This window comes from Microtus pennsylvanicus, chromosome 20 (genome assembly GCF_037038515.1).
Source record: "Microtus pennsylvanicus isolate mMicPen1 chromosome 20, mMicPen1.hap1, whole genome shotgun sequence".
NCBI classification, from domain to species: domain Eukaryota; kingdom Metazoa; phylum Chordata; class Mammalia; order Rodentia; family Cricetidae; genus Microtus; species Microtus pennsylvanicus.
In genome coordinates, this window is record NC_134598.1 from 10,017,244 (window position 1) to 10,044,135 (window position 26,892).

The window sequence follows — 26,892 nt, forward strand, 5'->3', positions numbered from 1 at the left end:
CAGGCCGGCGCGCCCGACCCGGAAGCGCATGTTGGTCCCGCCCCCTCGGCTCCCGTCTTCCTTCTGCCACAGCGTGGGTCACGCTCTCGCTCGCTCTCTTTCCGCCGCCATCTTGGTTCCGCGTCCTCCGCACAGTAAGTGTCGCTGGCTTCTCCGCTCTCTATCCGTAGCCATCCTCCCTTGGCGCGAGCCCGGAGGCTCCGGGGCTTCCGTTACGGAGCGTCGGCGGCGGTGTGGGGCTCAGACTTCCCGCTCGTCCCCGGGCCTGCGGACAAAATGGGGCCTGCGGTAGGGGTCCAGGCAGAAGCAGGAGCGGAGGACTGCGGGTCGTGCCCGGAGTCCGAGTGTGCGGACGTGGGAGCCACTGCGGCGCGGGCAGGAGGGGTCGGGTGCGCCCGCACCGGGGAGGCCTTGCAAGGACCCCCGAGGTGGCTGGCATCCCAGCCTGACGCCCCCGACGCCGCTCGTCCTGTGCCCGGGGCTTGGTGGGACCGATGGCCCCTGTAGGCTCCTTGCTCTCGGAAGGCAGGGAGTTCGGGGTCCCGGGTCAAGCGGCGGGCGTGTTAGGACGGGAAGGGTCCCGGTCTCGGGATGGGGAGCCCGAGCTCGGATTGCTGGCCTTGGGGGTGAGTAGGGCAACTGGGCGAAACTCGGGATGGGAAGGGGCTGCCTGCTCAGTGGGGCGCCGAGGGTCGTGTCATCCCCACGCCGCTGCCGTCGCCCTGGGGAGGTTGCCCCCCCCCCCCGAGCCCTCGTGCGTGCTTTTCTTACCGGCCTTTTGCAGGTGGTTTGGTTTTGTGTTTTCCGAATACTTGACTCTGGGCTGGGCGGGTGCATTCCCGCAGTTAATTCGGGCTTCCTGTTTATTCCCTTCAGAAATGCCTGGCGAAGCCACAGAAACCGTCCCTGCCACAGAGCAGGAGCTGCCACAGCCCCAGGCTGAGACAGGTAGGTGCCCATAGCTCTCTTGCTGGCAACTAAAACTGATGGTAACGCCACGCTTGGTGGCTAAGATGGCAAACACAGGTCTGCCTTTTGTAGTTCACTGCTATTTAAAGACAGTTGTAAGGTAGGGTTGTAACTTTGGGGTAACTTTTATCTTGCCGGTACCAGGAGAGTTCCTTAGAGGAAGAGAATAAAAAATGGTTGTCTTTAGGCTTATAGACAGGTCCCTGGCTCTCTGAGTGTGTCACACCGGCTGCTTGAAAAGCTCCTCCGTGGCGTCTCCACATCATATACGAAACCTGAGCAGGGCGGGCAGGCAGAGCCTGGGTGGTTCTAGTCTGTTGAAACGAGGTGCCAGAGGCAGGCCAAGGAGACCTGAGCTATGGTGAAGCTGGCCAGCAAGTTACATCAAGGTTTTAGATAGCCGTGATTGGCACCGAGCCTTGAGTCACGTGTCTGTGTGAGCTATGTGCGGCTGTTGAGTGTTTACTAAGAGCCTCAGCCTAGGCTAGTTAACCTGCAGGAATTGATGATGCTGGGGGGCTTGTGGTGTGTTGGAATAGTTCCATTTTATGGAACCCAGTGCTGAAATAAATAAATGTATTTCAACTGAAATAGAACGTAGTGTGAAGATAGACTTGAATGCTGGTTCACACATTTTGATAGGAAACTTGGGAAGAATGTGAAATGGCCATTCCGAGTAAGTTCTTGAGAACTGAGTGAGGGGTGTCTCAAGAATGCACCCTCTACTTTGTTCTTAGTGGAATTTTTCTTTGCTACTCAACGGGCAGTTTCTGTTGTGTTTTGGACTTAAAATACTTAAAAGCATATACTTCCTTCCCACCTGTCTGAGTATAGCAGCTGAAAGGATTAGTTCAGCTGCTGGGCCCGAAAGGGGGTCTGTGCCCTGACCTGGGAAATGAGCAGTGAGGAAAGGAATGGTCTCAGAAGATCTGTTACTTCAGAGCTAAACAGAGTTAAATTCAACTTTACAAATGTGGGGGCTGAAATTTCTATGGATTTAGAGTATTCTGGTTCCGGCTCTTAAAATTACTTACTTCTGAAGCGGTTGTTAGTATTGTTAAAGGTAGTCTTAATTAGTCTGAGCCTACACGTGTTAGGTATTGAACTGTAATTAGTCTTACTGGAATGTCTGTAGACAGTAAATTAGGGCATTAGTTAGAAGTATTTTCATTATAATCAAAAGACTTTGACCACCATTTCTCCCAGAAAGACTGGTCCAGCCACCTACCTCTTTGTCCTAGAAGAACTTGGGAACAAGCTGGTTGGGCGACTTTTGAGATTGGGTGCTGTGGACTTGTTTTTTTTTTTCTCACCCTTCTAGGTATAATCAGTGTTCTCTCAAATGAGAGAAATCTTTTTAGTGCCAAATAGTGGTCTGTTTAGGTGGGATCACATGCTTATAGATCAAGGGGTGGGAGCCTGTATTTTTTCATTATAATTCTTATAAGGTATGTCTTAACAGTTTGGTTAGTTTCATGTTATAATTCGTACCTTGCCCTTCCTTGGGTCCTAATTAATTCGAGTTACAATATCTGAAGAGCCAATATTGCTGAAAAAGAGATAGAGTATGGTATGTAAAGCACTTCTAGTTGAGACTTGGTGTTTAATATTTGGTATTAAATGTTGAGTTTAGGCTTCAGTAGAACTGAATTAGGCTAGGTATATCCTTTCTAAACTTGATTCCAATATAATCAGATCCTACCCCAGCTTGGTAGAACCTAAAAGTTTTTTTTTAAGTTTATTTAATTTTTTATGTGCATTGGTGTGAAGGTGTCAGATCCCCTGCAACTGGATCTTCAGACATTTGTGAGCTGCCATGTGGGTGCTGGGAATTGAACCCGGGTCCTCTGGAAGAGCAGTCAGTGCTCTAAACCACTGAACCATCTCTCCAGTCCAAACCTAAAAGTATTAAGAAAAAGAAAAAAAAATACTCCCCCATCTCCCCTTATTTAGACTCCTCAAAGATTGGGCCGGTTGTGGTTGTACACCTTTAATCCTGACAGAGGTAGACCCCTCTCTGAGTTCCAGGCCACCTGGGGCTTCATAGTGAGGCCCTGTATAAAAACAGAACATTGGGAGGAGTGTCAATTTTGGAGGGAAGAGAAAGGAAGGCTCGTTCTCAGTCTACTCTGGGTTGGGGGCTAGTGGCAAAGTCCCAGCTTTTTAGGAAGCTGAGGCAGGAGGGTTGTAAATTCAAGGGCAGCCTAAGGTGTGGGACCGTCTCATAAAGAAGACTAAGGTTATAGTAGTAATCTTGCCTGTCATGCTTAATCCCCGGTAACAGGGAGGGTGTGGGCCTGTACGCCCCATTTAGAGATGAGCTGGTCTTAGACTATTTGCCCCACCTTAAAATAGTTGGTTTATTTTTGTAGAACTTGGGAAATGAGAAGGATGTAGTCCACCTTAATCACTGAAGTGTGTACAGGGAAAGTTGATAGTGCTTGTCACCTTTTTCTAATCTTGTGTGGTGACCTTCATTCTCAGACTTAAAACTCCATTGTTTCCTGTGGGGCATGTTACCAACTTGGGCTGCACAACTCACCTTTCCCCTCCCTTTATCTCCTTTTTTATTTTGGTTTTTATTTTATTTTTGCTTTTCTCCAGCTGTGCTTCCTATGCCTTCAGCCTTGAATGTTTCTGCTGCTTTAGGGCAGCCTGCACCTGCCCCTCCTTGCTCCCTGGCCCCCCAACAAAGCCCTTTAGTAACTGCTAATCAGCCTTCCCCATTCCCTTCGCCTAGTATTTCCTCAACCCCTTTTGAAGTTCCTTTTCCCCAGCCACCTTCTGAAACTGTACCTCTGGGAACTGCCCCTCACACTCCAACTTTCCTTCCACACCTAATAGGGCCTCCCATCTCCCCAGCTGCCTTAGCTTTGGCCTCTCCCATGATAGGTCCAACTCAGAAAGGTGTCCGGTCCTCTTCGACCCCCTTGTCTCTGGTTGCAGTGGCTCCTCACTCAGCTCAGAAGAGTTCTGTATCTCCACCTCACCCTCCCAGTTTACCTTTATCAGTTGCTGTAGCAGAGTCAGGGCCATTGGCATCTATTGCTCCCTTAGAACCAAAGGCTTCTGCTAGTCAAAAACCCTCTCAGGTAGTTCCGAATTTGAAAGGCGCTGCCCCAAATCCTCCAGATGTAGTTGGTGTTTTTCCTTCCCACCTTGAAACTCCCCTGGCCTCTCTTCCACCTGGATTAGCATCCTGTCCTCAAACACTGTCCGTCACTTCTCCAATCAAAGGGATCCCCGTTTCCTCAGCCCTGGTGCCACAAAATATGTTAAACCTTAACCTAAACAGACCTGTTAGTTCACCTGCTCAAAACACTGTAACTCCCAACATCCTCCCAGCACCCCCTACTTCTCTGGGCTCACCTCTTCCACTTTTACATCATAGTTCTTTGGATTCTCCTATCCAGCCTTTACGTCAGTCAGGTCCTGGTGCTGTGTCAGATCCTACAGTGAGTAATACCATTTCTGTAGATCATTCTGCTGCGGAGGCATCTTACCCATCGGAGCGATCTGTAATTCCTCCCCTTCCTTCCAGACATGAGCTGGTTTCTGATTCTGTGGCAGCTCTTTCAGTGAGGGCTCCAGCGTCTGCCCTGGCTCCGTCTGTTGACAGAGGCAATTCTGCTGTTACTAGTGTAATCTGCAGCCCTCCTGGCTGCTCAGGTACAGCTGCTGCTTTATTATCTCCTACGGCCTCTTTAATTCCCAAAGGTTCTAATGTCACTCAGCAGCCTCTGGTGACTCAGATTCCTGCTTCTCCAAAAACTGGCTTAAAAGAAACTCCTGTCTCATCTGTTGGAGCCAACCAACCTGCTGTGGATAACCGTTCTACCATTTCTATTGCACCTGCCACTTTTATGTCTCCTCCAGTTTCATCAGGTCCTGTGAGTAGTAAAGATGTAACTTCCCCTGCTAGCTCACTTGTAGCTGCTGCTGCTCCTGTATCAGCTACTCTAGGAATGCCAGTTGCTCCTCCTCCAGCCACTGAAGGTCTTAAAAATCTCCCCGCTTCAGCATTGGTAAATGTAGGAGCCCCTATTTCTCCAACCCAGCTAGGACTCTGTACCAGAAAAGACCCCACTCTGTTACCCTTGGCCGTGGCAGCACATAAAGAGTCTCCCTCTCCTCAGAGTACATTGCTTTTGGAGGTTCCTTCAGGAGCCACTGCGACAAAGACTGCAGAAGGACCTGCACCTGTAGTGAGAGCAGCCAATGCTACTAATTCTTCCCTGGGTGCTGCTCCTTCAACTGCTATCAAGACAGACCCTGTCAGTCTGTCTCTCAAATGTCCTGTTGCAGCTCCTGCAATGGCTCCGTTAGTTTTAGAATCTTCTGATCCTAAAGAACTGGCTCCTAGAACTGTCAAGGGTGCCTCTGCTTCTAAAACCTCCATTACTACCACTTCACCTCTAGTTCCTTTAGCCCCTGAAGTTTGTCCCGTGTCTGTGGCTTTTAACCCTCAAGATGTTTCTCTTTCTACAACTACGGAGGCATTGGCTCCTGAAATTCCCAGGTCTCTGCCCTTTCCTGCTCCAATCCCAACTGGGATTTCTTTTTCTGGTACAAAGAAAGGTATTTCTTCTGTGGTATCTTTGGCCTCCTCTCCTGAAGAGCACCCAGAAGACTTGGGTGCTTCTGTGTCTTCAAAAGGAACGATGGTTTATCCAGCTGATTCCCTGTCTGGTATGTCTCCGCAGACTAAAAGGCCTTCATCCAAGAAGGGTTCTCCTATCCCAGATGTTTCTCCTGCAACTCTGTCTTCTCTTTCTCCGCTTGAGGCTGCCCTCCTTCCTGGGACTTGTCTTTCTTTTCAAGGTCCTACAGACTCACTTGAGCTTTCTCCTGTTCCTTCATCTTCCAAAGGGACCCCTGTTCCTTCAACCGTGGCTCCTCCCTTCCCTGCCCCAACAGAGACCTCTATATCCCCCCAAAAGGCTCCAGTAACCTTGTTTTTCAAAGATACCCCCGCTGTCCCAGCAGAAATTCCTCCTTCCCCTCCAAAGACCATGGAAGCTACAGCTTCCAAACTGGTCCCTCTAATCCAGCCCCCCAAAGTGGCCCCTATTGTACCAGATGTGACTCCCACTTCTCCAAAAAACACTCCAGCAACTCCAGTCCCCAAAGATACTTCAGCAACCCTGTCGCTCAAAAGCGTCCCAGCTATGACTTCTTTGTCTCCCCCAAAGGCCCCTGCAGCCCCATGTCCTACTGGAGCCCCCACTGCTCCAACTGAGATTGCCCCCTCCCTCAAAAATGCCCCAGCAACTATAACCCCCAAAGTTGCCACTACTCTTCCAGATGTGACTCCACCCTCCCCACAGAAGACTCCAAAATCCCCTAAGGGTACCCCGGCTGTGACTCCTTCCTCCCCACCAAAGTCTGAAGCATTCAGTGAGCCTTTAACAAGCCTATCCCTCAAAGGTGCCCCTACTGCCCTAGCTGGTCCAACCTCCCCTACAAGGACTCCCAAAACTGCAGCCCCCAAAGAAACTCTACCAGAAGGGGTCCCAACTGTGCCACTAGAGATTTCTCCCTCCCTGAAAAAGACTTCAAAAACTGTGGCCTCCAGTGAAAGTTCAGCCTCATCCTCTAAAAGGGCCCCCAAAATTTCAGCCCCCAAAGAAACTCCAACCCCATCAGATGGAGTCACCACTGCATCTCTGGAGATTCCTCCTTCCCCCAAAACTGAGGCCCCAAAAGAGATTCCTGTGACTTCATCTCCCAAAGGTGCCCCTGCTACCCTAGCTGAGAGTCCTGCCTCCGTTAAAAAACTCCCCAAAACTGCCCCCAAAGAAACTCCAGCAACCCCATCTGTAGGGGTCCTAGCTGTGCCAGTAGAGATTTCTCCCTCCCCCAAAAAGGCCTCAAAAACGGCAGCCCCCAATGAAAACTCCACGTCATCCCAAAAAAAGTCCCCCAAAACTTCAGCCCCACCTTCTGAAGGGGTCACCACTGCTCTACCAGAGATTACTCCTTCCCCCAAAAAGGGTCCCAAAACTACAGCCCAGAAACAGATTCCTGTGACTTCATCTCCCAAAGGTGCCCCTGCTGCCCTAGCTGAGAGTCCTGCCTCCCCTAAAAGGTCCTCCAAAACTGCAACCCCCAAAGAAACCCCAGCAACCCCATCTCCTGAACTGGTCACAGCTGTGCCACTAGAGATTCCTCTTTCCCCCAAAAAGACCCCCCAAAGTGCAGCCCCCAAAGAATCTTCAGCTCCATCTTCTGGAGTCATGACTGCACCACAGGAGATTCCTCATTCCCCCACAACTGCAGCCCCCAAACAGGTTCCTATGACCCCATCCACCAAAGGTGCCCCTACTATCTTAGCTGAGAGCCCTGCCTCCCCTAAAAAGGCCTCCAAAACTGCAGCTCCCAAAGAAGCTCCAATAACCCCATCTCCTGAAGGCGTCACAGCTGTGCCAGTAGAGATTTCTCCTTCCTCAAAAAAGGCCCCCAAAACTGCAGCCCCCAAAGAAAATTCAGCAACATCATCCCCCAAAAAGCTACCCAAAACTGCAGCCCCCAAAGAAACTCCAACCACATCTGAAGGGGTTACCATTGCACCGCTAGAGCTTCCTTCCCCCAAACAGGTTCCTGGGACCCCATCCACCAAAGGTGCCCCTACTACCTTAGCTGAGAGCCCTGCCTCCCCTAAAAAGGCCTCCAAAACTGCAGTTCCCAAAGAAGCTCCAACTACCCCATCTTCCGAAGGCATCTCAGCTATGCCACTAGAGATGGCTCTCTCCCCTAAAAAGGCCCCCAAAACTGCAGCCCCCAAGGAAAATTCAGCAGTGCCATCTCCCAAAAGGTCCCCCAAAACTGCAGCCCCCAAGGAAGCCTCGGCTTCATCTTCTGAAGGAGTTACTACTGCACCACAGGAGATTTCCCCCCCAATTGCAGCCCCCAAACAGGTTCCTGTGACCCCATCCACCAAAGGTGCCCCTACTAACCTAGCTGAAAGTCCTGCCTCCCCTAAAAAGGCTCCCAAAACTGTAGCTTCCAAAGAAACTTCAGTAACTCCATCCCCCCAAAGGGCCTCCAGAACGGCAGCCCCCAAAGAAACTCCAGCAACCCCAACTCCTGAAAGTGTCACTGCTGTACCACTAGAGATACCTCTTTCCCCCCAAAAGACCTCAAAAACTGCAACTCCCAAAGAAACTTCAGCAATGTCAACCTCCCAAAGGACTTCCAAAACATCAACACCCAAAGAAATTCCAGCCCAGCCCTCTAAAGGTGTCTCAGTTGGGCCACTGGAGACTCCTTCCCCCAGAAAGACCCCTAAGCTGTCAGGACCCAAAGAAGCACCCATAATCCCATCTCCAGAAGGGGTCGTAGCTGGGCCACTAGAGATTCCTTCAGCTCCCAAGAAAGCCCCCAAAATGGCAGGCCCCAAAGAAACTCCATCAAAGCTGTCTTCTGAAGGGGTCACAGCTGTGCCACTAGAGATTGCTCGTTCCCCCAAAAAGACCTCAAAAACTGCAGCCCCCAAAGAAAATTCAGCAATGCCATCCGCCAAAAGGTCCCTCAAAACTGCAGCTCCCAAAGAAACTGAACCATCTTCTAAAGGAGTCATTACTGCACCACTAGAGACTGTTCCTTTTCCCCAAAAGGCCCATAAGACAGCAGGACCCAATAAAACACCAGCAGTGTCTCCTGAAGGGGTCACCACTGCACCACGCGAGAATCCTCCCACCCTGCAGAAGGCCTCAGCACCTATAGCCCCCAGAGCCATCCCTGCTGACACACAGGAGATTACTGTTTCCCTCCGGGAAACTCCAATAACCCCGGCTATCCTCCCAGTCAAAAACCCTTCCTCCCGTAAAAAAGCTGCAACACCTGTAGCTCTCAAAGAAGCTCCAGCAGTCCTGTCTCCCAGTGCTGTCCCAGCTATAATTCCTCCCTCTCCCTCAAAGAGTCCAAAAACTCCATCATCCAAAAAGGCACCAAGAACTTCACCCCCTGAAGAATTTCTGGCAGATCCTTCTCTTGAAGCTGTCACCACTTCACTGCCAGAGATGGCTTCCTCTTCGCAAAAGGCCCCGGCAACTACAGCCCCCAAAGAGAATTCAGCAACCCAGTCTGTTAAATGCAACTCCACTGTCACAGCTGTTAGTCCTATCTCCAAAAAGACCCCGGCAGCCCCATCTCCTGGAGGTGCTTCCACTGCCCCAACTGGGACTTCTCTTTCCCCAAGTCCCCCAGTCAAGATTTTCTCCTCCAAAAAGGCCCCAGTTCCTACATCTCCTGAAAGGGCCCCTATTGCCCCAACAGCAGTAGCTACGAGAGAAGTCACCACAGTCCCAACTTCTAAAAAGGCCCCAGCAACTGAGACCTCCAAAGAGACTTCAACAGCTCCATCTCCCAAAGAAACCCCTACTATCTCTTCTGTGGTTCCTATCTCCCCCAAAGAGATACCAACAGCCTCATTTTCCCAGAGATCCCAAGCTCCCAAGGAGACCTTAGGAACTTCAACCTCCAAAGGAGTTGTCACCCCCACAATTAACTCTCCTTTAGCTCCGAAAAAGGCCCCATCCTCCAAAGAGGTTCCCATTCTCTCATCTATCACTCCTTCCCCTAAAGACTCCCCTCCTAGCACAGGGACTGTTAGCCCTCAGGCATCTGAAAAGCTACCGGCAAAGAAAGATGTGCTTGCTGCACCCACTTCAGAAAGTGCATTGGTCATCACTACTCCAGTTCAGAAAGGCCCAAAAGCCAAGAAGAATTCTTCTAAGTGCTCAGATCCTTCCACTAAGAAAGATACAAAGGGCCTCCTTTCTGCAGTAGCTCTAGCACCTCAGACAGTTAATGTTGAGAAAGACTCTTCAAAATCTGCAAAAGCTCTGCCTGTTTGCCCTGCAAAAGGCAATGTTTGTCTTCATTCCCCAAAGGGTCCCGAGGCTGCTTCTCCTGAGTCTCAGATAGCTACCCCTCTGACAGCAATAACCTCTGACAAAGCCCTCCCTGAAGCGGAATCAGCACCTGTGACTCCAAAGCCTACCCCACCAGCTCCCCTGACTCTTGCTCCCTCCCCAGTTCCCCCTCTGCTTCCTAAACAGCCATTTCTTCAGTCCTCATCTGGGTCAGTGCTGGAATCACCCTCTAAGCTCCCAGCCCCTGCTGATGAGGATGAGCTGCCGCCTCTGATTCCCCCTGAAGTGGTCTCTGGGGGAGTGCCTTTCCAGCCGGTCCTCGTCAACATGCCCACCCCTAAACCTGCTGGGATCCCTGCCCCAGCCCCTTCTGCCAAGCATCCTGTTCTGAAGAACGACAAGGGTATTTGCCTTGGTTTGCTGTGTGCATGGTGTGTTGCCCACACCCCTCTTGGGGGCTGCCCACCAATACTAACTAGGGTGCGTCGCTTTGTACAGTATGTCAGCTTGAGTGTGGGCATAGTACATAGAAGGGTAGCTTTAAATGTAGAAGCTCTAGGAATATGGTACTAAATCTTGGTTTCTATCATCTCAGATAATATTTTGTGTCTTGTGTAAAGTGAGACAGGCTAAGCCCTGAATCTAATCATCCTTTTTGGCCTAACTGAGCTGATAGTGAAAACCAAGCCCTACCAGGTCTTTCATTTACTCTAGTTCTTACCACATCACTAACCTTGTCCCTGGGCCTGGAATTTGCTTTCTTAGAAAATAAACAAGGGAATCTTGAAACTATTTCTTATATTACTTTTTAGATTTAGTAACTACCAGTTGCCCAGGGGCTTCCTTTTCTTAAAAATGTAGAGACCTGTGTTTTCCTGGCAAGGCTGGTGTGTGTGTATGCTTTCCTCCCCTTTCAGTAGAATTTACTGTTGCTTGGCCTTTCAGTTGAAGGAAAATTAAGATACGTGAATTGTATTTGGAAGTGGGGAGATTATGGGTCTGTATTTAATAGCGGTGAGAACTGTTAAAGCTTAACACCATGGAGGCACTCCAGTGAATGGGTAAAATTCTTTGGGTGAGTGGTTTGAAAGGCAGAATGTGTGTGCACAGCTGCTTCTGACCTTGCAAACCCATTTAAAAGGCTCTCACTCACTTAATTCTATCAAAAGATGCCTCTTGTCTGTACATTTCTGGATAACTGGGCTGGGGATAAAATTTGAATCACGTGAATGCTTAGTGTTTGTGCCAAGAAATGAAGACCTTAAGAGAAAGAAGGCAGTTACTGCATATGAGCTACCTGGCTGTGTCTGGTGACTGTCCCACATCTTTGAGAAGGGAGGCCTCAGACTGGGTCACAGAAGCCAATTGCCTTTATTTAGCTTTGTGGGCCTTGCATGAATCAGCGATAGCTAGTTCAGGCGGGCCATGATGAGGTGCTGCCTCTTAGAACTCTGCTTTTGAAAATGATAAGTTACCTGTCCTCTTAGGGTCGGGAACAGAATCTGACAGCGATGAATCAGTACCAGAGCTCGAGGAACAAGACTCCACACAGACAGCTACACAACAAGCCCAGGTACGTGTTCTCTTAATAACTTAAATTGAGACAAGAAAGTATTAGAAGACAACTGTGCTGGCCAGCACTTTGAAGGCTGATGCTGAAGTGTTGAGTAAGACAATGTCTCAAAAGAAAAGGTCAGAGAGGATCTGGAGACCAAGATTATAACAGGCATGACTATTTAAACTGTGAATCTTTGTAAAACAAAACCATATGGAAACAAGCATCCTGAACTTTGGATCTGTTCAACTCAAAACTGTCTTCTTAGCTGGCGGCAGCAGCTGAAATTGATGAAGAACCAGTCAGTAAAGCAAAGCAGAGCCGGAGTGAAAAGAAAGCACGGAAGGTAAGATGGGGTTAAAATAGAAAGCCTATATTCCCAGCACTTGGGACAGAAAGGCAGAAGGATTAGGCCTTAAGGGATAGCTGTGTGGCAAATTTGGAGCAAGTTTAGGGTCATGGGACTGTCTCTGCAAAAAAGGGCATCTGTGGGACAGCTCTTGGTAACTATAACTAGTCTTCATTGTATAAATTCAATCCAGAAAAGTCCAAAGTCCGCTGTGGGTATTGAAGGTGGTGTTCTGCTCCTCCCCGCCCCCACCCCCACCCCCCCAGCTGCTTCTAAAGTTAGAAACTTGATTTTCTTTCCTCTTCTTTAGGCTATGTCCAAGCTGGGTCTTCGGCAGGTTACAGGGGTTACTAGAGTCACTATCCGGAAATCTAAAAATATCCTCTTCGTCATCACCAAACCAGATGTCTACAAGAGCCCGGCTTCAGACACCTACATCGTATTTGGAGAAGCCAAGGTTAGTGAGGTGTCCAGTGAGTCGCTCCAGACCGCCACTGTCAGTAGTTAAGGCCAGGTAGTCTTGGTGCAGTTGCTGGTGTTGTTGCCCTTCTCATACAGTTGTGATACCAAAAATCTGTAGACACAGCTAGCTTATTTCTTTCTATATGAGTCCAAAGGGAGGGCAATTCCTGTGCTTTTTACTCATGGGCCTCTCTTCTCTGCCCTGTAGATTGAAGATTTGTCTCAGCAAGCACAGTTAGCAGCTGCTGAGAAGTTCAAAGTTCAAGGTGAAGCTGTTTCAAACATTCAAGAAAATACTCAGACTCCAACAGTACAAGAGGAGAGTGAGGAGGAAGAGGTATGCCACAAAATCTTGTGGACTTTATTTCATCTCTGTGTGGTGGCGGGTCCTGCTCTAGACATTACTGGAGTTATTCTTTGATTTGTTAAGACTCTTTCCTCTCTCCCCCTTTTTAGGTTGATGAGACAGGTGTGGAAGTTAAGGACATAGAATTGGTCATGTCACAGGCAAATGTGTCCAGAGCAAAGGCAGTCCGAGCCCTGAAAAACAACAGTAATGATATTGTAAATGCTATTATGGTGAGTTCTTACCTCCCTCCTCTGTGTGCTGTGACAGTCATTCCAAGGCCGGGGTTGTGTTAGACTAGAGTGACCTGAATCCTTCATCTCTGCCTTTAATGCCTCTAATTCTCTCTCTCTCTCTCTTTTTTTTTTTACAGGAATTAACAATGTAGCTATTTGACTGAGAGGACACTCCCCATCCCCTCCCCCCTTTTTGGTGTTTCAAAGGTGGAACTGCAGCTTGGTTGGAAATTTGTACTGTTTCTATCACTAATAAAGTTATGGCTTCTTGTTGGATGAACTCAGTAGGTGCTTGATCTCTTCCCTGAAAGTTTTTGGGGGGTGTTGGGGGGGGGGCTGTTTTGTTTGTTTTTGTTTGGTTTGGGTTTTGTTGTCATTTTGGTTTTTTTGAGGCACAGTCTCTCTGTGTAACAGTCCTGGCTGTTCAGTAACTCGCTTTATAGACCAGACTGACCTCAAACTCACAAAGATCCACCTGCCTCTGCCTCCTAAGTGCAAGGATTAAAGGCATGTGCCACCACAGCCCAGCTCTTCCCAGAAAATAAACTGAAGGTGCTTAATTTTAAGACCACCACCGCGTGCAAACACACACATGCACGCATACTCATGCTTTCTTTTGGTGTATACTATATGGGCAAAGTTCTTTTTTTTTTTTTAAAGATTTATTTATTTATTATGTATACAACATTCCGTCCATGTATGGTTGTGTGCCAGAAGAGGGCACCAGATCTCATTATAGATGGCTGTGAGCCACCATGTGGTTGCTGGGAATTGAACTCAGGACCTCTGGAAGAGCAGTCAGCGCTCTTAACCACTGAACCATCTCTCCAGCCCCGGCAAAGTTCTTTTTTAGAAACTTTTTGTTGCCGGGCAGTGGTGGCGCACACCTTTAATCCCAGCACTCGGGAGGCAGAGGCAGGCGGATCTCTGTGAGTTCGAGACCAGCCTGGTCTACAAGAGCTAGTTCCAGGACAGGCTCCAAAACCACAGAGAAACCCTGTGTCGAAAAACCAAAAAAAAAAGAAAGAAAGAAAGAAACTTTTTGTTGACTTGGCCAGGCATAGTGGTGCACACATTTAATCCCAGCATTTAGGAGGGAGGACTATCTGGATTTCTGCATAGTGGAGACCCTATCTTACTCCCCCCACCAAAAAAAATTTTTTTTAACCTCTAAGTGACAAAATATGATCAATAAACTTTTGATGTTGATTTTTGAGAAGGGCTCAAACTATAGCCCAAGCTGGCCTGGAATTCATATATATCAGGAGAACTCAAATTCATGATTATTCTTTGGCACACCAGCTTACTATATTTTGGGATTACAGATAAGACCCACCCACCACACCTGTTTAGGGTTTTGTAATGTTAGCAGTTAGCAGTACTGGCTTCTCTTCCAGAGGATTCAGGTTCAGTATTAGCTGTGATGTGAGCCCAGGAGATCTGATACCCTCTAAATCTGGCACTGGGCACCCAGGTGATGCACAGGCAAACAAGTCTTTTCAAAAATTGCTGCATTTATTTGTGGGAGGAGGCAGTACATGCTATGTAGCACCATGAAGGCAAAGAGACAGTGTGCAAGTTCTCCCCTCCCCCACGGGACTGGGCAATCAGACTTGGGTGTCTTGAATGAGCCACTGTGCCAACCACTTAATTGTTTTGAGATGTGGTCTCTACATATCCCTGACTGGTCTGGAAGTCATTAGGTAAACCATGTTTTTCTTGAATTCACAAAGATCTGCTTCCCAAGTGTACAACCAACCTCTCACCATTTTTGAGAGCTACTATGTCCCAGGGGTTGGATATACATACTCAAAAGAAACTTACTCATCCATGTCTTAGGGTTCCTATTGTGTAGAGACACCATGACCATGCTTTGTTTCTGTTTTGTTTTTCTAGATGGTTTTTGTGTGTAATAGCCCTATTGTCTATTGACTTAACTGACCTTAAACTCAGAGATCCGCCTGGCTTTGCCTCCTGAGTACTGGATTTAAAGACACCACTGCTTGGGTGACCACAGCAACTCTTAGACAAGAAAGCATCTAATTGGGGCTGGCTTACAGTTTCCGATACTTAGTCATGGCAGGGAGCATGAGGCATGCAGGCATGGAGTAATATGCCTGGATTGGTGGACAGCGGAAAGAAAATGCCATACATGACCTGGTTTGATCACATGAGACCTCAAAGCTCATCCATCCCCAGTGACATTCTTCCTCAAGCAACACCATGCCTACTCCCAACAAAACAATGCCTCTTAGTGCCACTCCCTAGGGACTATGGGGGCCATCTTTACTCATGACAAGAATGAACTTCCTTGCTGGGTGTGGTATGGTATCTGTAACCCCAGCTGTCAAGCAGAGGATTGTGAGTTCAGGGCCAGCCGAGGCTAGTTTCAGGCCAATTTAGGCCTCAAAAATTGAAGCCTGTCTCCAAAAGGCCTATAAAAAATATTACCTCAGCCGGGCGGTGGTGGCGCACGCCTTTAATCCCAGCATTTGGTAGGCAGAGGCAGGCAGATCTCTGTGAGTTTGAGCCCAGCCTGGTCTACAGAGCTAGTTCCAGGACAGGCTCCAAAGCTACAGAGAAACCTGTCTCGAAAAAACTAAAAAATAGAAATAAATAATATTACCTCAAGGGCTGGAGAGATAGCTCAGCTGTTAAAGGCTAGGCTCATAACCAAAAATAAAAATATTACCTCAAGCTATTCGGCTTTCTGTTACTTTAACAAGATGGAGGAAATTCAGTTTATGCTTAGCATGGTGTCATGCACAATAATAGCACTTGATGTAGAAACAGGAGCATCGGGTACTGCAAGGTTTTCCATGACTGCGTGCCAAGTTTGAGACTTGATATAAAACTATCAAAAAAGGAACAACATTAAGTGAAGAAATGTTGATTTTGTTGAGCTTTTAGACTATTGGAAGGTTGAACATGAAGGCTGGGAGGAAGTGGACAAAACTGCCTGCTGGAGACTCGAAGGCAAAGAAAGGAGAGGGAAGGACCCTTAGGTGTTTTCTATGGTTTATATATCAGAAAGGGACAAAGCCTTAATTGAACATGTAAGCTTTTAGGGTTGATTAGTATTGATTTAAGACACTGGGCCCAGTGGAAGAGGCAGGAGGATCTCTGATTTTGAGGCCAGCCTGGTGTACATAGCAAGTTCCATGCTTGCCAGGGCTACACAGTAAAACCATGTCTTAAAAACAAGTTTCAAGCCAGGCAGTGGTGGTGCAAGCCTTTAATCCCAGCACTCAGGAGGCAGAGGCAGGTAGATAGATCTGTGATTCTGGGCCAGCCAAGGCTATTCAGAGAAACTCTGTCTCAAAAAAAACAAGTCTCATTTAAAAGGGGTGGGAGGACTCCTTAAATAGGTGTGTAGTGCTTGTCAATTTAGTCCTGAATTCTCTCCAACCCCTTACCCTATCCTCCACTCCATATACACTGTCTCCTAAATTCTCACCACATTGAACTTTAAAGAAATTACTTTTTTACATTTATCAATTTTATATGTATGAGTGTTTTGCCTGCATGTATGTCTTTGTACCACTTGCATGCAGTGCCTGTGGAGTTATAGATGGTTGTTTACACGTGGTTGCTGGGAATTGAGTCTGGATTCTCTGAGTAAGCAGTTGAGTCGCCTGTCTACCCTGCGGTTTCTTGAAAATACACTGAATTTGCTTTACACATTATAGCCAGGGCTCTTTTCTTTTTAACTCTGTATGACCTTTGCATCTGTATCAGCTCTCTGCCTGGTATTCTGTGGTCTCTAACAATCTATGGCATGTGAATTAATATCAAAATTAAGTTTGGGATAAAGTAGCCTGTGCAGTGGTGACATGCTGGAAGACAGGCAGGTGGAGTTCCAGGCCAGCCTGGTCTACAGAGTGAATTCCAAGACAGCCAGAGCTTCATAGAGAAAAGCTGCCTGGGGTGGTGGGGTCTTGTTTTTCTTCAAGCAAGGAAATTCAAACTACTTGGCACATAATAGCCAACTAAATCAACTTGTGAACTTGTTACTTAGCAAACACTGCCCTGTGTGAAGACAAGAGCATGCCCATATATGTTTCTGCCATAACAGACTGACAACACTTTTTGGTTTTATGAATTATCAGTTTTTAAAAGTATGTTGGGAGGAGGTGTGTTTAAATTCCTTAAGTGTGCATGTTAGCCACGTGTATGTCTTGTGCCTCAAGAAGTCAGAAAAGTGCTGTGGGACAGTGTTCTTGTATGCTAAACATTTGTCACTCCTATTGATTTAATAAAACTGATTGGCCAGACAAGAAGTATAGGCGAGGCAACCAGACTAGGAAAGTTCTGGGAAGAGGAAGTAAGATGAGAATGTCTTACCAAGAATAGGTACCAAGCCACGTGGCTGAACATAGGTAAGAATTATGGTTTTTTTTGGGTTTTTTTTTTTTTTTTTGGTTTTTTGAGACAGGGTTTCTCTGTGGTTTTGGAGCCTGTCCTGGAACTAGCTCGTGTAGACCAGGCTGGTCTCGAACTCACAGAGATCCGCCTGCCTCTGCCTCCCAAGTGCTGGGATTAAAGGCGTGTGCCACCACTGCCCGGCTTTTATGGGTTTATTTAAGAGCTAGATAGTAGTAATAAGCCTGGACAATAGACCAAATAGTTTATAATTAATACAAGCCTCTGTGTGTTTCTTTGGGACTGGTGAGACAGGAACTGACTGCTGTCTACAGAAAAGTGTATTGAATTCACTGGAACTAGAGTTAGAGCATGTGAGGTGTTGGAAAACAAGCATGGGTCCTCTGCAGGAACAGAGTGGCTTTACCAGATGACCATTGTTCCAGCCCTTGTTTGTTCTGATGCAGGCTATTGCTGTAGTCTTCAATGATCCAGATCTTACTCTGCACTTCAGACTCAAAATTCTCCTTAAACCTTTAAAGTATTGACATTACCTTTCAGGCTTGAACAACCATGCCCAACAGGCTTTATATTTTTGAGAGTTTACTTTCTAAGCCCAGGCTAGCCCCCAACTCCTAGCAATCAGCTTGGTATGAGCTAGCATACCTGGCATTCTTTCTGTAATCTGTGTGTGTTCATGTGATTGTGAATGCACTCACTATGTATTTGCATGAACACGGAAACAGGTCAGTGTGAAGGTTCTTCCTCAGTCTCCATCTCGTTGCTTTTTTTAAGTTCTTCCCACTTATCTAGCCTTGGCTGGCCTGGAAGTCACTATATAGACCAGGCTGACCTCAAACTGCCTCCCAAATACTGGGATTAAAGATGCTCCACTATGCCCAATGTTTTATTTTTGAGACAGGGTCTATTTTTGTTTTGTTGGCTGATTGGTTGCTTTTTTTGTTTGTTCATTTGTTTTTCACAGACAGGGTTTCATTGTAGCTTTAGAGCCTGTCCTGGAGCTCTTGTAGACCAGGAGAGCCTCAAACTCAAGAGATCTACCTGCCTCTGCCTCCAAAGTGCTGAGACTAAAGGTGTGCTCCATCACCGCCCAGCTTTGAGACATGGTCTCTCACAGGACCTGGAGAAGATGAATTTGGCTAGAATATCTGGCCATCAAGCCCTAGTGATTCTTCCTTTACTGCTTCTCCAGGACGAGGTTCACAGGCAGACGCTGCTTCATGTGGTGTTTGTTTCTAACATGAGTACTACCAAGGATCTGAACCTATTTTTTTTTTTTTTGGTTTGTTTTGGTTTTTTTGAGACTGTGTTTCTCTGTTGTAGCCCTGGCTTTCCTGGAATTCAATCTGTAGACCAGGCTGGACTTGAATGCACAGAGATCCTCCTGCCTCTGCCTCCCGAGTGCTGGGGTTAGAGGCGTGCACCACCACCACCTGATTTTTTTTTTATTGAGAAAAGGAAAAAAAAAACAAGTTTCTGCCTCCTCCCAGCCTCCCATTTCCCTCCCCCTCCTCCCACCCTTCTCCCCCTCCTTCCACCCTTCTCCCCCTCCTTCCACCCTTCTCCCCCTCCCCCTACTCCTCTCCCCCTCCGTCTCCAGTCCAAAGAGCAGTCAGGGTTCCCTGCCCTGTGGTAAGTCCAAGGTCCTCCCCCCTCCGTCCATATCTAGGAAGGTGAACATCCAAACTGGCTAGGCTCCCACAAAGCCAGCACATTAAGTAGGATCAAAACCCCGTGCCATTGTCCTTGGCTTCTCATCAGCCCTCATTGTTCGCCGTGTTCAGAGAGTCTGGTTTTATCTCATGCTTTTTCAGTCACAGTCCAGCTGGCCTTGGTGAGCTCCCAATAGATCAGCTCCACCACCTGATGTTTTAAGGAGCCCCTTCTTTGTTCCCGTCTGCTCAGCCCCAAAATAACCACATAGAAACTGTATTAATTAAATCGCTGTTTGACCCATTAACTCTAGTTTCTTCTTGGCTAATGCTTACATGTTAATTTAACCTATTTCTATTATTCTGTATATTGCCACGTGGCTGTGGCTTACTGGTTAAAGCTCCATCTGGCATGGCTTCTCTTGACTCCTCGTTCTTTCACCCAGCATTCAGTTTAGTTTTCCCCACCTACCTCTATTTGCCCTGTGCAGGCTGAAGACAGTCCTTTATTAACCAATGGTATTCACAGCATATAGAGGGGAATCCCACATCAACATCAGCCTGGCTTTATTTTTTTTGAAGTCTTCTTTATTAATGTGGCAAGCACTTCACTTATAATTTTTTCTGTGCTATAAACTTTAAGAGTATATATACTCTTAAAGTGTGTGTGTGTGTGTGTGTGTGTGTGTGTGTGTGTGTGTGTGAATCCCTAACAGAGGGCTTCACTTTTTTTTATTGAACAGCACAGAAAGCATCATCGGGTCAGGAATGAAGGATACTTTTACAGACATCTTTAACAGCTTTTAAGAAAGGATTGAATAACTGAGAATTATCTGAAAAATGATGTTAGCATGTGTGGTGGATAATCATTTTATAAAGTAGCTTCCAGTCTATTGCCGTTTTCAGCAAAGGACTACCACAGTACACATATATACATGAATTACTCATGGACAGGGATAGGGAAGAATAGACTTAAGATTAAAGCTATATCTTAGCTTAGGTTGGAAAAGTTGATTTTGTAGATAATCCGAGGCAAGTAAGGTTGTGAAAAGTAGATTAAACAGGCTGAATACAGTACAATAGCACTCCTAAATCTTACTTAAATGACCTCACAGTGTTTTATTAAGTATGATGTTGGGGACCAGCCTCAACAAAGTTACCTCTTGCCAGGATAGAGGCATGGGGATTTAGAAAATATTGGTAAAGAATAAGAAGACATGAATAGGGGCTGGAGAAATGGCTCAGAGGTTAAGGGCATTGCCTGCTCTTCCAAAGGTCCTGAGTTCAATTCCCAGCAACCACATGGTGGCTCACAACCATCTGTAATGGGGTCTGGTGCCCTCTTCTGGCCTGCAGGTGTAGAAGGAGCAGCAGGCAGACAGAATATTGTATACATAATAAATAAATATTTTTTAAAAAAGACACGAATAAAAATAATAAAACAGAGAAACATATGCCATCTACCTGGCAAGAGGTAGTTTTGTCAAGGCTGGTGCCCAACATGGGACTGACCAGTGAACCCCGAAACACAGAAGTGTGGCCAGGCATACAAGGGAGTATGTACCCCGCAAGAAAATTGTACCACAGGTGGAGAGGTAAATAGTGAGCACTTGGAAATAAATAGTAGATAGTAAAAAAAGGAAAGTGAAAGGCGGGGCATAAAATTGGGAATAAAACTAAATATTTGTAGATATGGGACAAGTAAATAGTATTCAACTATCTGTACAGTTGCTTGGGTGTATCTTGATAGCTAAAGGAGCTGAAATGGAGCAGAAACAGGAAAAAACATTTTTAGAGTTTGTAAATATTATACTCATACCCCCGTGCTAGCGTTTTATCCACCAACGCTTGCGGGCTGCTCCAGGTCTTGGAGAGACCAGAATAAGGCCTGGCCTTCCTGCAAGTGGCAGTGCTTTGGTCACCTTGCCACAGCCTCTATTGCTGCTGAGCGGGTGGAAAGAATGACCTAGCAATGGCCTAGGTTACCACTGAGATTGTGGCAGCCAGCTGAGTGACCCACACTGTGCGGTGCAGCCAGGAAAGGTAGAGACAAAGTAGTTTAAAGGGCTGTACCTCCCACAGTCAGCGTCCAGTTAGTTGTAATGCCTAGAAGCTTTCTGGTCCATGAGCCAAGGAACCTATTATAGATAAATCTATGACTTAACAGGATTCAGGAATACTCCTAATTTTGTGATTACAAGATTTTTTTTTTTTTTTTGGTTTTTCGAGACAGGGTTTCACTGTGGCTTTGGAGCCTGTCCTGGAACTAGCTCTGTAGACCAGGCTGGTCTCGAACTCACAGAGATCCGCCTGCCTCTGCCTCCCAAGTGCTGGGATTAAAGGCGTGCGCCACCACTGCCCGGCTGTGATTACAAGATTTAAAATTAAAAAAAAGACAATAATAATTGGTGTGGCTATACCCACCTAAGCTTGTGGTCTCATGCAGCAGTCTCAGCCGCTATAATGGCAGGCACCTGAGAGCCTGTAAATTTGTCGGCCGCCTCTAACAGATGGGACTGCTAGACATAAAAGCATGGTCTGTGCCCAGGCACAGCAGGCAATGAGGGACTGGTACCTCCTGGTACAAGGTTCCCAGACAGGATGGTCAAGTGGTGGAGGGGGCATGGCTTGTGCTCCACCACATGACCCAGCTTCAAGCCCAGATCCTGGTTCCAAGCCTGATGGCCAAACTGCACAAAAGTAGCCTCAGGGAACTGAGCCCCAGATCCTGACAGGGGTCTGCAAAAGTGCCAATGTGCCAGTTAAGCCTGTCAGCTAGGCAGACCTACAAACTGGATTATAAAAATAGTTTACAAACCTTTTTCTCTTTTTTTTAAATTTATTTTTATTTTATGTGCAGTTGTGAGCTGCCCTGTGAGTGCTGGGAATTGAACCTGGGTCCTTTGGAAGAGCAGTCGGTGTTTTAACTACTTAGCCATCTCCCCAACCCTAGTTTACAAACTTTTAAGAGAACACACAAAGACTGAGACCTTTAATTTAAAATATCCCACGGGAGATCCTGAACCACTGAGTGAAAAATTTTTTTTTTTTTTTTTAGTTTTTTCGAGACAGGGTTTCTCTGTAGCTTTGGAGCCTGTCCTGGCACTAGCTCTTGTAGACGAGGCTGGCCTCGAACTCACAGAGATCTGCCTGCCTCTGCCTCCCGAGTGCTGGGATTAAAGGCGTGCGCCACCACCGCCTGGCACTGAGTGAAATTCTTAAAGGGAGCAATGATCCATATTCCACGAGAAAGCTTACAGAAACTGCCTGACAGGTACTCTCCCAGGCAATGTATGCTGTACAGAAACAGCAAGTACATTATGTTAATTATGATCAGCCTTGGCAAGCATGTACATTACCTACAAAACTTACTCCTATAGCAGTTTTATGGCATAACGGTCCACTTTTATAGCTACACCATCCCATTTCACCAGGTAAGGTATTAAAGTCTTATTTTGAAGCAGTAGCTTGCCTAACACAGAAGAGCAGGGTAGAATCGAAGGGATATTTTGGCAAAGAACCAGCTATGATCAATGTTCCTTATACTAAGCAACAGAATGATTGGTTATTCCAAAATAGTGATTCTTGGGCAATTGTGTTTGCTCACTTTGAAGGCCAGATTGATAATCTTTTTTCAGCTGATTTGTTGCTGCAATTCATATAACTACATTTCTTTATTTTCCCTAAAGATGTAGCAAAAGATCCCTTAAAGGATGCTATGTTATTTTTTTATTTTTTTTTAAATTTGGGGGGGGGTTGTTTTGTTTTTCAAGATAGGATTTCTTTGTAGCTTAGGAGCCTGTCCTGGAACTATCTCTTGTAGACCAGGCTGGCCTCGAACTCAGAAAGATCTGCCTGCCTCTGCCTCCCGAGTGCTGGGATTAAAGGCGTGAGCACCACCACTCAGCTTGGCTATAAGTTTCACAAAAGTTCCAATCTCGTAGGATAGTTTTATAATTATGCTTTGCCACAGAGATAATGCATACTACTTTGCTATATTTTTTCAATATTTTTCTAAAATCTTCTAAAGCCTCTTCTTTCCTCTAGAAATATTGAGAACATAAAGTAACTCCTGTGTTTGAATCGTGACCTTCTCCCAGCCGAAACTACATTGTCAGTAAATGTACAAGGCAAACCCATCACAGCTTGAGTCATGTCAGCTAATGGCTGAGACTATGATGGTTAAAGGCATGAATGAAGTATGTGAAACCCATTAAGATGGGGTTAGGAAAGTCAGAGAAGTAACCAAAGGAGGAGGAGACAGGAGGAGTGGATTGTGGATTGCCATTCAGTAGACCTGAATCTTCCAAAGTGTCTCATGAGAGACAATTGTTTCAAAAGAATATTTTCCCTACACCCTGGGGTCCATATGCAGGCCAGAGGTTAGCAAACTATTGCTTGCAGACCAACTCTAACTCACCTGCCATCAGTTTTTATCCAATCTGAGAGTAATGAGTGACTACTATATATTTTTAGTGGTCAGGAAGACAGATAACACATGCTTGTAAACCCAGTACTTGGGAGACAGAAGCAGGCAGACCTTTGAGGCCAACCTTATCTACACTGTGAGTTTTAGGACAATCAGGGCTACATAGACCCTGTCTCAAAGGGAAAAAAGAAAAAAACCAAAAACCTAGGAATACAACTCAATGGTAGGGTATTTGCTTAGCATGTATGAAATGCTGTGTTCAATACCTAGTACTAAAAAAATGTATTTCAAGCTGGTGATGTTTAGCACAGTGTTAGAATGTTTGCCTAGCATACACAAGATCCCTGATTCAAGCCAAGCAGCAGTGGTGCACACTTAATCTCAGCACTCCGGAGGCAGAGGCAGGCAGATCTCTGTGGAGCAATATTATACAGGCCACATATTTCTGCATTGTATTGGCAGCCAGGCGCTCAAATCACAGTCGCAACTGAGGTGGTCACAATAGCACTTACAGACTGGCTGCCGCTTGGGTCAGGATATACTAATGTTGTTCTGCTCCCTTCTTTGCAATTATGGGGATTGCCTGGGAAGAGGTGTTAATCGAAGCTAGTGACAGAGTTGAGGACTTGACTTTAGTCCTGCTACCCCATACCCAGGAAACAGAATGCTAATGGACTTCCCCCCTCAGTTTACCTTTGGAGATAAAAGCTGTTTGGAGAATAAATGCAGGTGATTTTCAGGATTTTTTTTAAAAATATTTATTTATTTATTTATTATGTATACAATACTCTGTTGGCATGTATGCCTGAGGGCCAGAAGTGGGTACCAGACCTCATTACAGATGGTTGTAAGCCACCATGTGGTTGCTGGGAATTGAACTCAGGACCTTTGGAAGAGCAGGCAAACGCTCTTAACCGCTGAGCCATCTCTCCAGCCCCGATTTTCAGGATTTGAATGAACCCTGAGACTTCCTTCTGATATTATTGTGTGAACTGTGTCTCAATTATTCCCATGCCTCCACGCCGGTCCAGATAGTTAGTTTATGTTGGGGTTGGACCCCGACAGATCTCTGAGTTCCAGGCCAGAACTACACAGAGTTCCAGGACTACACATATCTTCTGGAGCTGGAGTTACATGTAGTTGTGAGCTGCTTGACATGGGTGCTGGGAAATGAACTTGGGACCTTTGTAAGAGCAGTATATGTTCTTAACTGCTGAGCCATCTCTTCAAGCCCCAAACCCCCCAAAAGGTAGTTTGAGGTCAGCCTGATCTATAGAATGAGTTCCAGGACAGTCAAGGCCACACAGACAAACCCTGTGTGTGGGAGAGAATATTCTAAAAGTACAAGTCAAAGATATACTCACTTGATATTCTACTAATGGTAGAAAAGTCTTTGTTTTCCATAGTTAAGCCTATATAAGAACTGAAAACTTAACCTGGGTGTGGTAGCACATTCCTTTAATCCCAACACTCAGGAGGCACAGGCAGGCAGATCTCTTGTGAGTTAAAAGCCAGCCTGGTCTGCAGAGTAAGTTCCAGGACAGCCAGAAATACACAGAGAAACCCTGTCTTGAGAAAACAAAACCCCAGAAAACTTTGTATGTTCAGTGAAGAACACTGCATTCTATTAGATGCAATAGTCTCAATCTGAAGTTGAAGTCATCAGCAGGGTTTGTTGACATCCCATGTGGGAAGGTACTGGCAGTGCAAGTTGTAGCGTGCTGTGTTAGGAACCAAGACTGCAGAGTTGTGCCATGCAGCATGAGCAAGATAAAGGGAGTCACAGTAACATCCTCTTATGAACTGAATAGCCTTCTAGTGTAACACGAGGGCCTGCTTGTTGGGGTTTCTGTCCTGCCCAGTTCCCACAGCCATTTAGCCCCAAAGAATCACACAGAAGTCTACATTAGATATAAACTGATTGGCCCATTAGCTCAGGCTTCGTATTAGCTCTTATAACGTATACCAGCCCATTATTCTGTGTTAGCCACATGGCTCGGTACCTTTTTCGGCAGGGTAGGTCACATCTTGCTGCTTCTGTGATCTGGGCAGGACTGCCGAGGAATGGGCTTCCTCCTTCCCTGAATTCTCCTGTTCTCCTTGCCCCACCTCTACTTCCTGCCTGGCTACTGACCAATCAGTGTTTATTTAAAACACAATTGACAGAATACACCATTCTAGTCCTTATTTCCATTTCTTTTTAGTTTTTTTACAGGCACTGGTGTTTTGCCTGTTACAGCTGTGAGTCACCATGTGGGTGCTGATAATTCAACGAGTTTTCTACATCTCTCCATCCCTTCTGTTTTTTCTTTTCAGACAGAGTATCACTGCCTGAGCTTTAATCCCTGCTGAGATTAATGCCATCTGGCCTTGTTTCTTGTAAATTTGTTTCATGTATGGGTGTTTTGCCTGCATGTAATGTCTATGCACAATGTACAAGCCTGGTGCCAATGGAGGCCAGGAGGAGTCAGCTCTCCTGGGACCAGTTAAACTGAACCCAGGTATTATGGAAGGGCAGTCAATGCTCCTAACCCCTGAACCATCTCTGCAGCCCTGAAAAAGTTTCTTTACAAGGCCTGTCCTGTTTCTTCCAGCAAACATGTGCTCCATCCTAACAGCTGGTCTTTTCTCTGAGGGCCATGGTAGTAATGGTGGTGCCATGAACTGAACCCAGGACTCATCCATGCTATGTAGCCTTGGCTGTCCTGGACTGGATATATAGACCAGACTGGCCTAGAACTCAGAGATCCACCTGCCTCTGCCCCTGACAAATGTTGGGATTAAAGGCATGGGCCATGACCCCCAGCTCCTTTAAAGCTTCCTTAGCTGAGATTAAATATCTGTGATACTGCCAGGCAATGGTAGTGGAGGTCTTTAATTCCAGGACTAGGGAGGCAAAGGCAGGCAGATCTCTGAGTTCGAGGCCAGCCTGGTCTACAAAGAGAGGTCCAGAATAGGCTCTAAAGCTACAAAGAGAAACCCTGTCTCAAAAACAAACAAATCAAACAAGCCTGTGCCACTATGCCAGACTATTTTCTTTTCCCTGACAGGTGGTAAGGTTTCAGTTAGTCTGCCTGGCACTTGTGAAACAGGCAAAGAGGATCAAGACTACATGGTCAACATCACTTCAGAGTCTGGGCTCAGTGATACCAATAGCATTAAACAAAACAATACAAAAAGCCTGTAATACCAGCACAGCAGGGTTACCCTAAATTTGAAGTCAGCCTGTACTGCATAGTGAGTTTAGGGCAGCCTGAACTACTGAAAGACAAAACACAAAAGTTTTTATTTTCATCCCCTTCAACCATGTTGAGCCTAGCACCCCCATTTTGCAGATCTGAATACAGCTTTCATTTCACGGCACATGTAGTATTTTGCTTGCCTTCAAGCTACCACTCTTCCAAAATGTTTTATTTTCCTGAAACTTGTGTCGTGCCCTGAATAAGCGGTTCACTGGTCTACGTCTGCCTTAATCTGTCAATTTTTGACAAGCAAATATTGTTCTTGGTTACTAACATTGCTAGACCTTAACCCAGTGCACTATACAAGAATTTTAGAATAAATCCGCAGCCTCATCTGAACTCAGATGAAAAGAGAATGGCTAGAAACTTTTCCCTCCTCGCCTCACCAAGGTC

General features: G+C 46.4%; 1 protein-coding gene across 2 annotated transcripts; it reads left to right on the top strand.

Moving 5' to 3' along the window:
* Window positions 1-13,073, top strand: Naca (nascent polypeptide associated complex subunit alpha). 2 transcript variants are annotated; one of them, XM_075954731.1, is made up of 9 exons: window positions 1-134; window positions 877-948; window positions 3,574-10,248; window positions 11,333-11,418; window positions 11,669-11,746; window positions 12,060-12,206; window positions 12,420-12,548; window positions 12,668-12,790; window positions 12,931-13,073. In XM_075954731.1, exons 1-9 carry the CDS (start codon window positions 29-31, stop codon window positions 12,943-12,945), a joined length of 7,431 nt encoding a protein of 2,476 aa, XP_075810846.1. In that variant the 5' UTR covers window positions 1-28; the 3' UTR covers window positions 12,946-13,073. The 2 variants fall into 2 exon arrangements, with proteins under 2 accessions (XP_075810846.1, XP_075810847.1); XM_075954732.1 differs by lacking the exon at window positions 3,574-10,248 and having other exon boundaries at window positions 15-134.
* Window positions 13,074-26,892: the final 13,819 nt, after the last annotated feature.

What these genes read in the sequence shown, in the direction of transcription:
- Naca (XM_075954731.1), top strand. Translation starts at nt 29, where the DNA reads ATGTTGGTCCCGCCCCCTCGGCTCCCGTCTTCCTTCTGCCACAGCGTG. An exon ending in GTGAAAAGAAAGCACGGAAG is followed by an intron (nt 11,747 to 12,059) that starts GTAAGATGGGGT and finishes CCTCTTCTTTAG; the next exon opens with GCTATGTCCAAGCTGGGTCT. An exon ending in TCGTATTTGGAGAAGCCAAG is followed by an intron (nt 12,207 to 12,419) that starts GTTAGTGAGGTG and finishes TCTGCCCTGTAG; the next exon opens with ATTGAAGATTTGTCTCAGCA.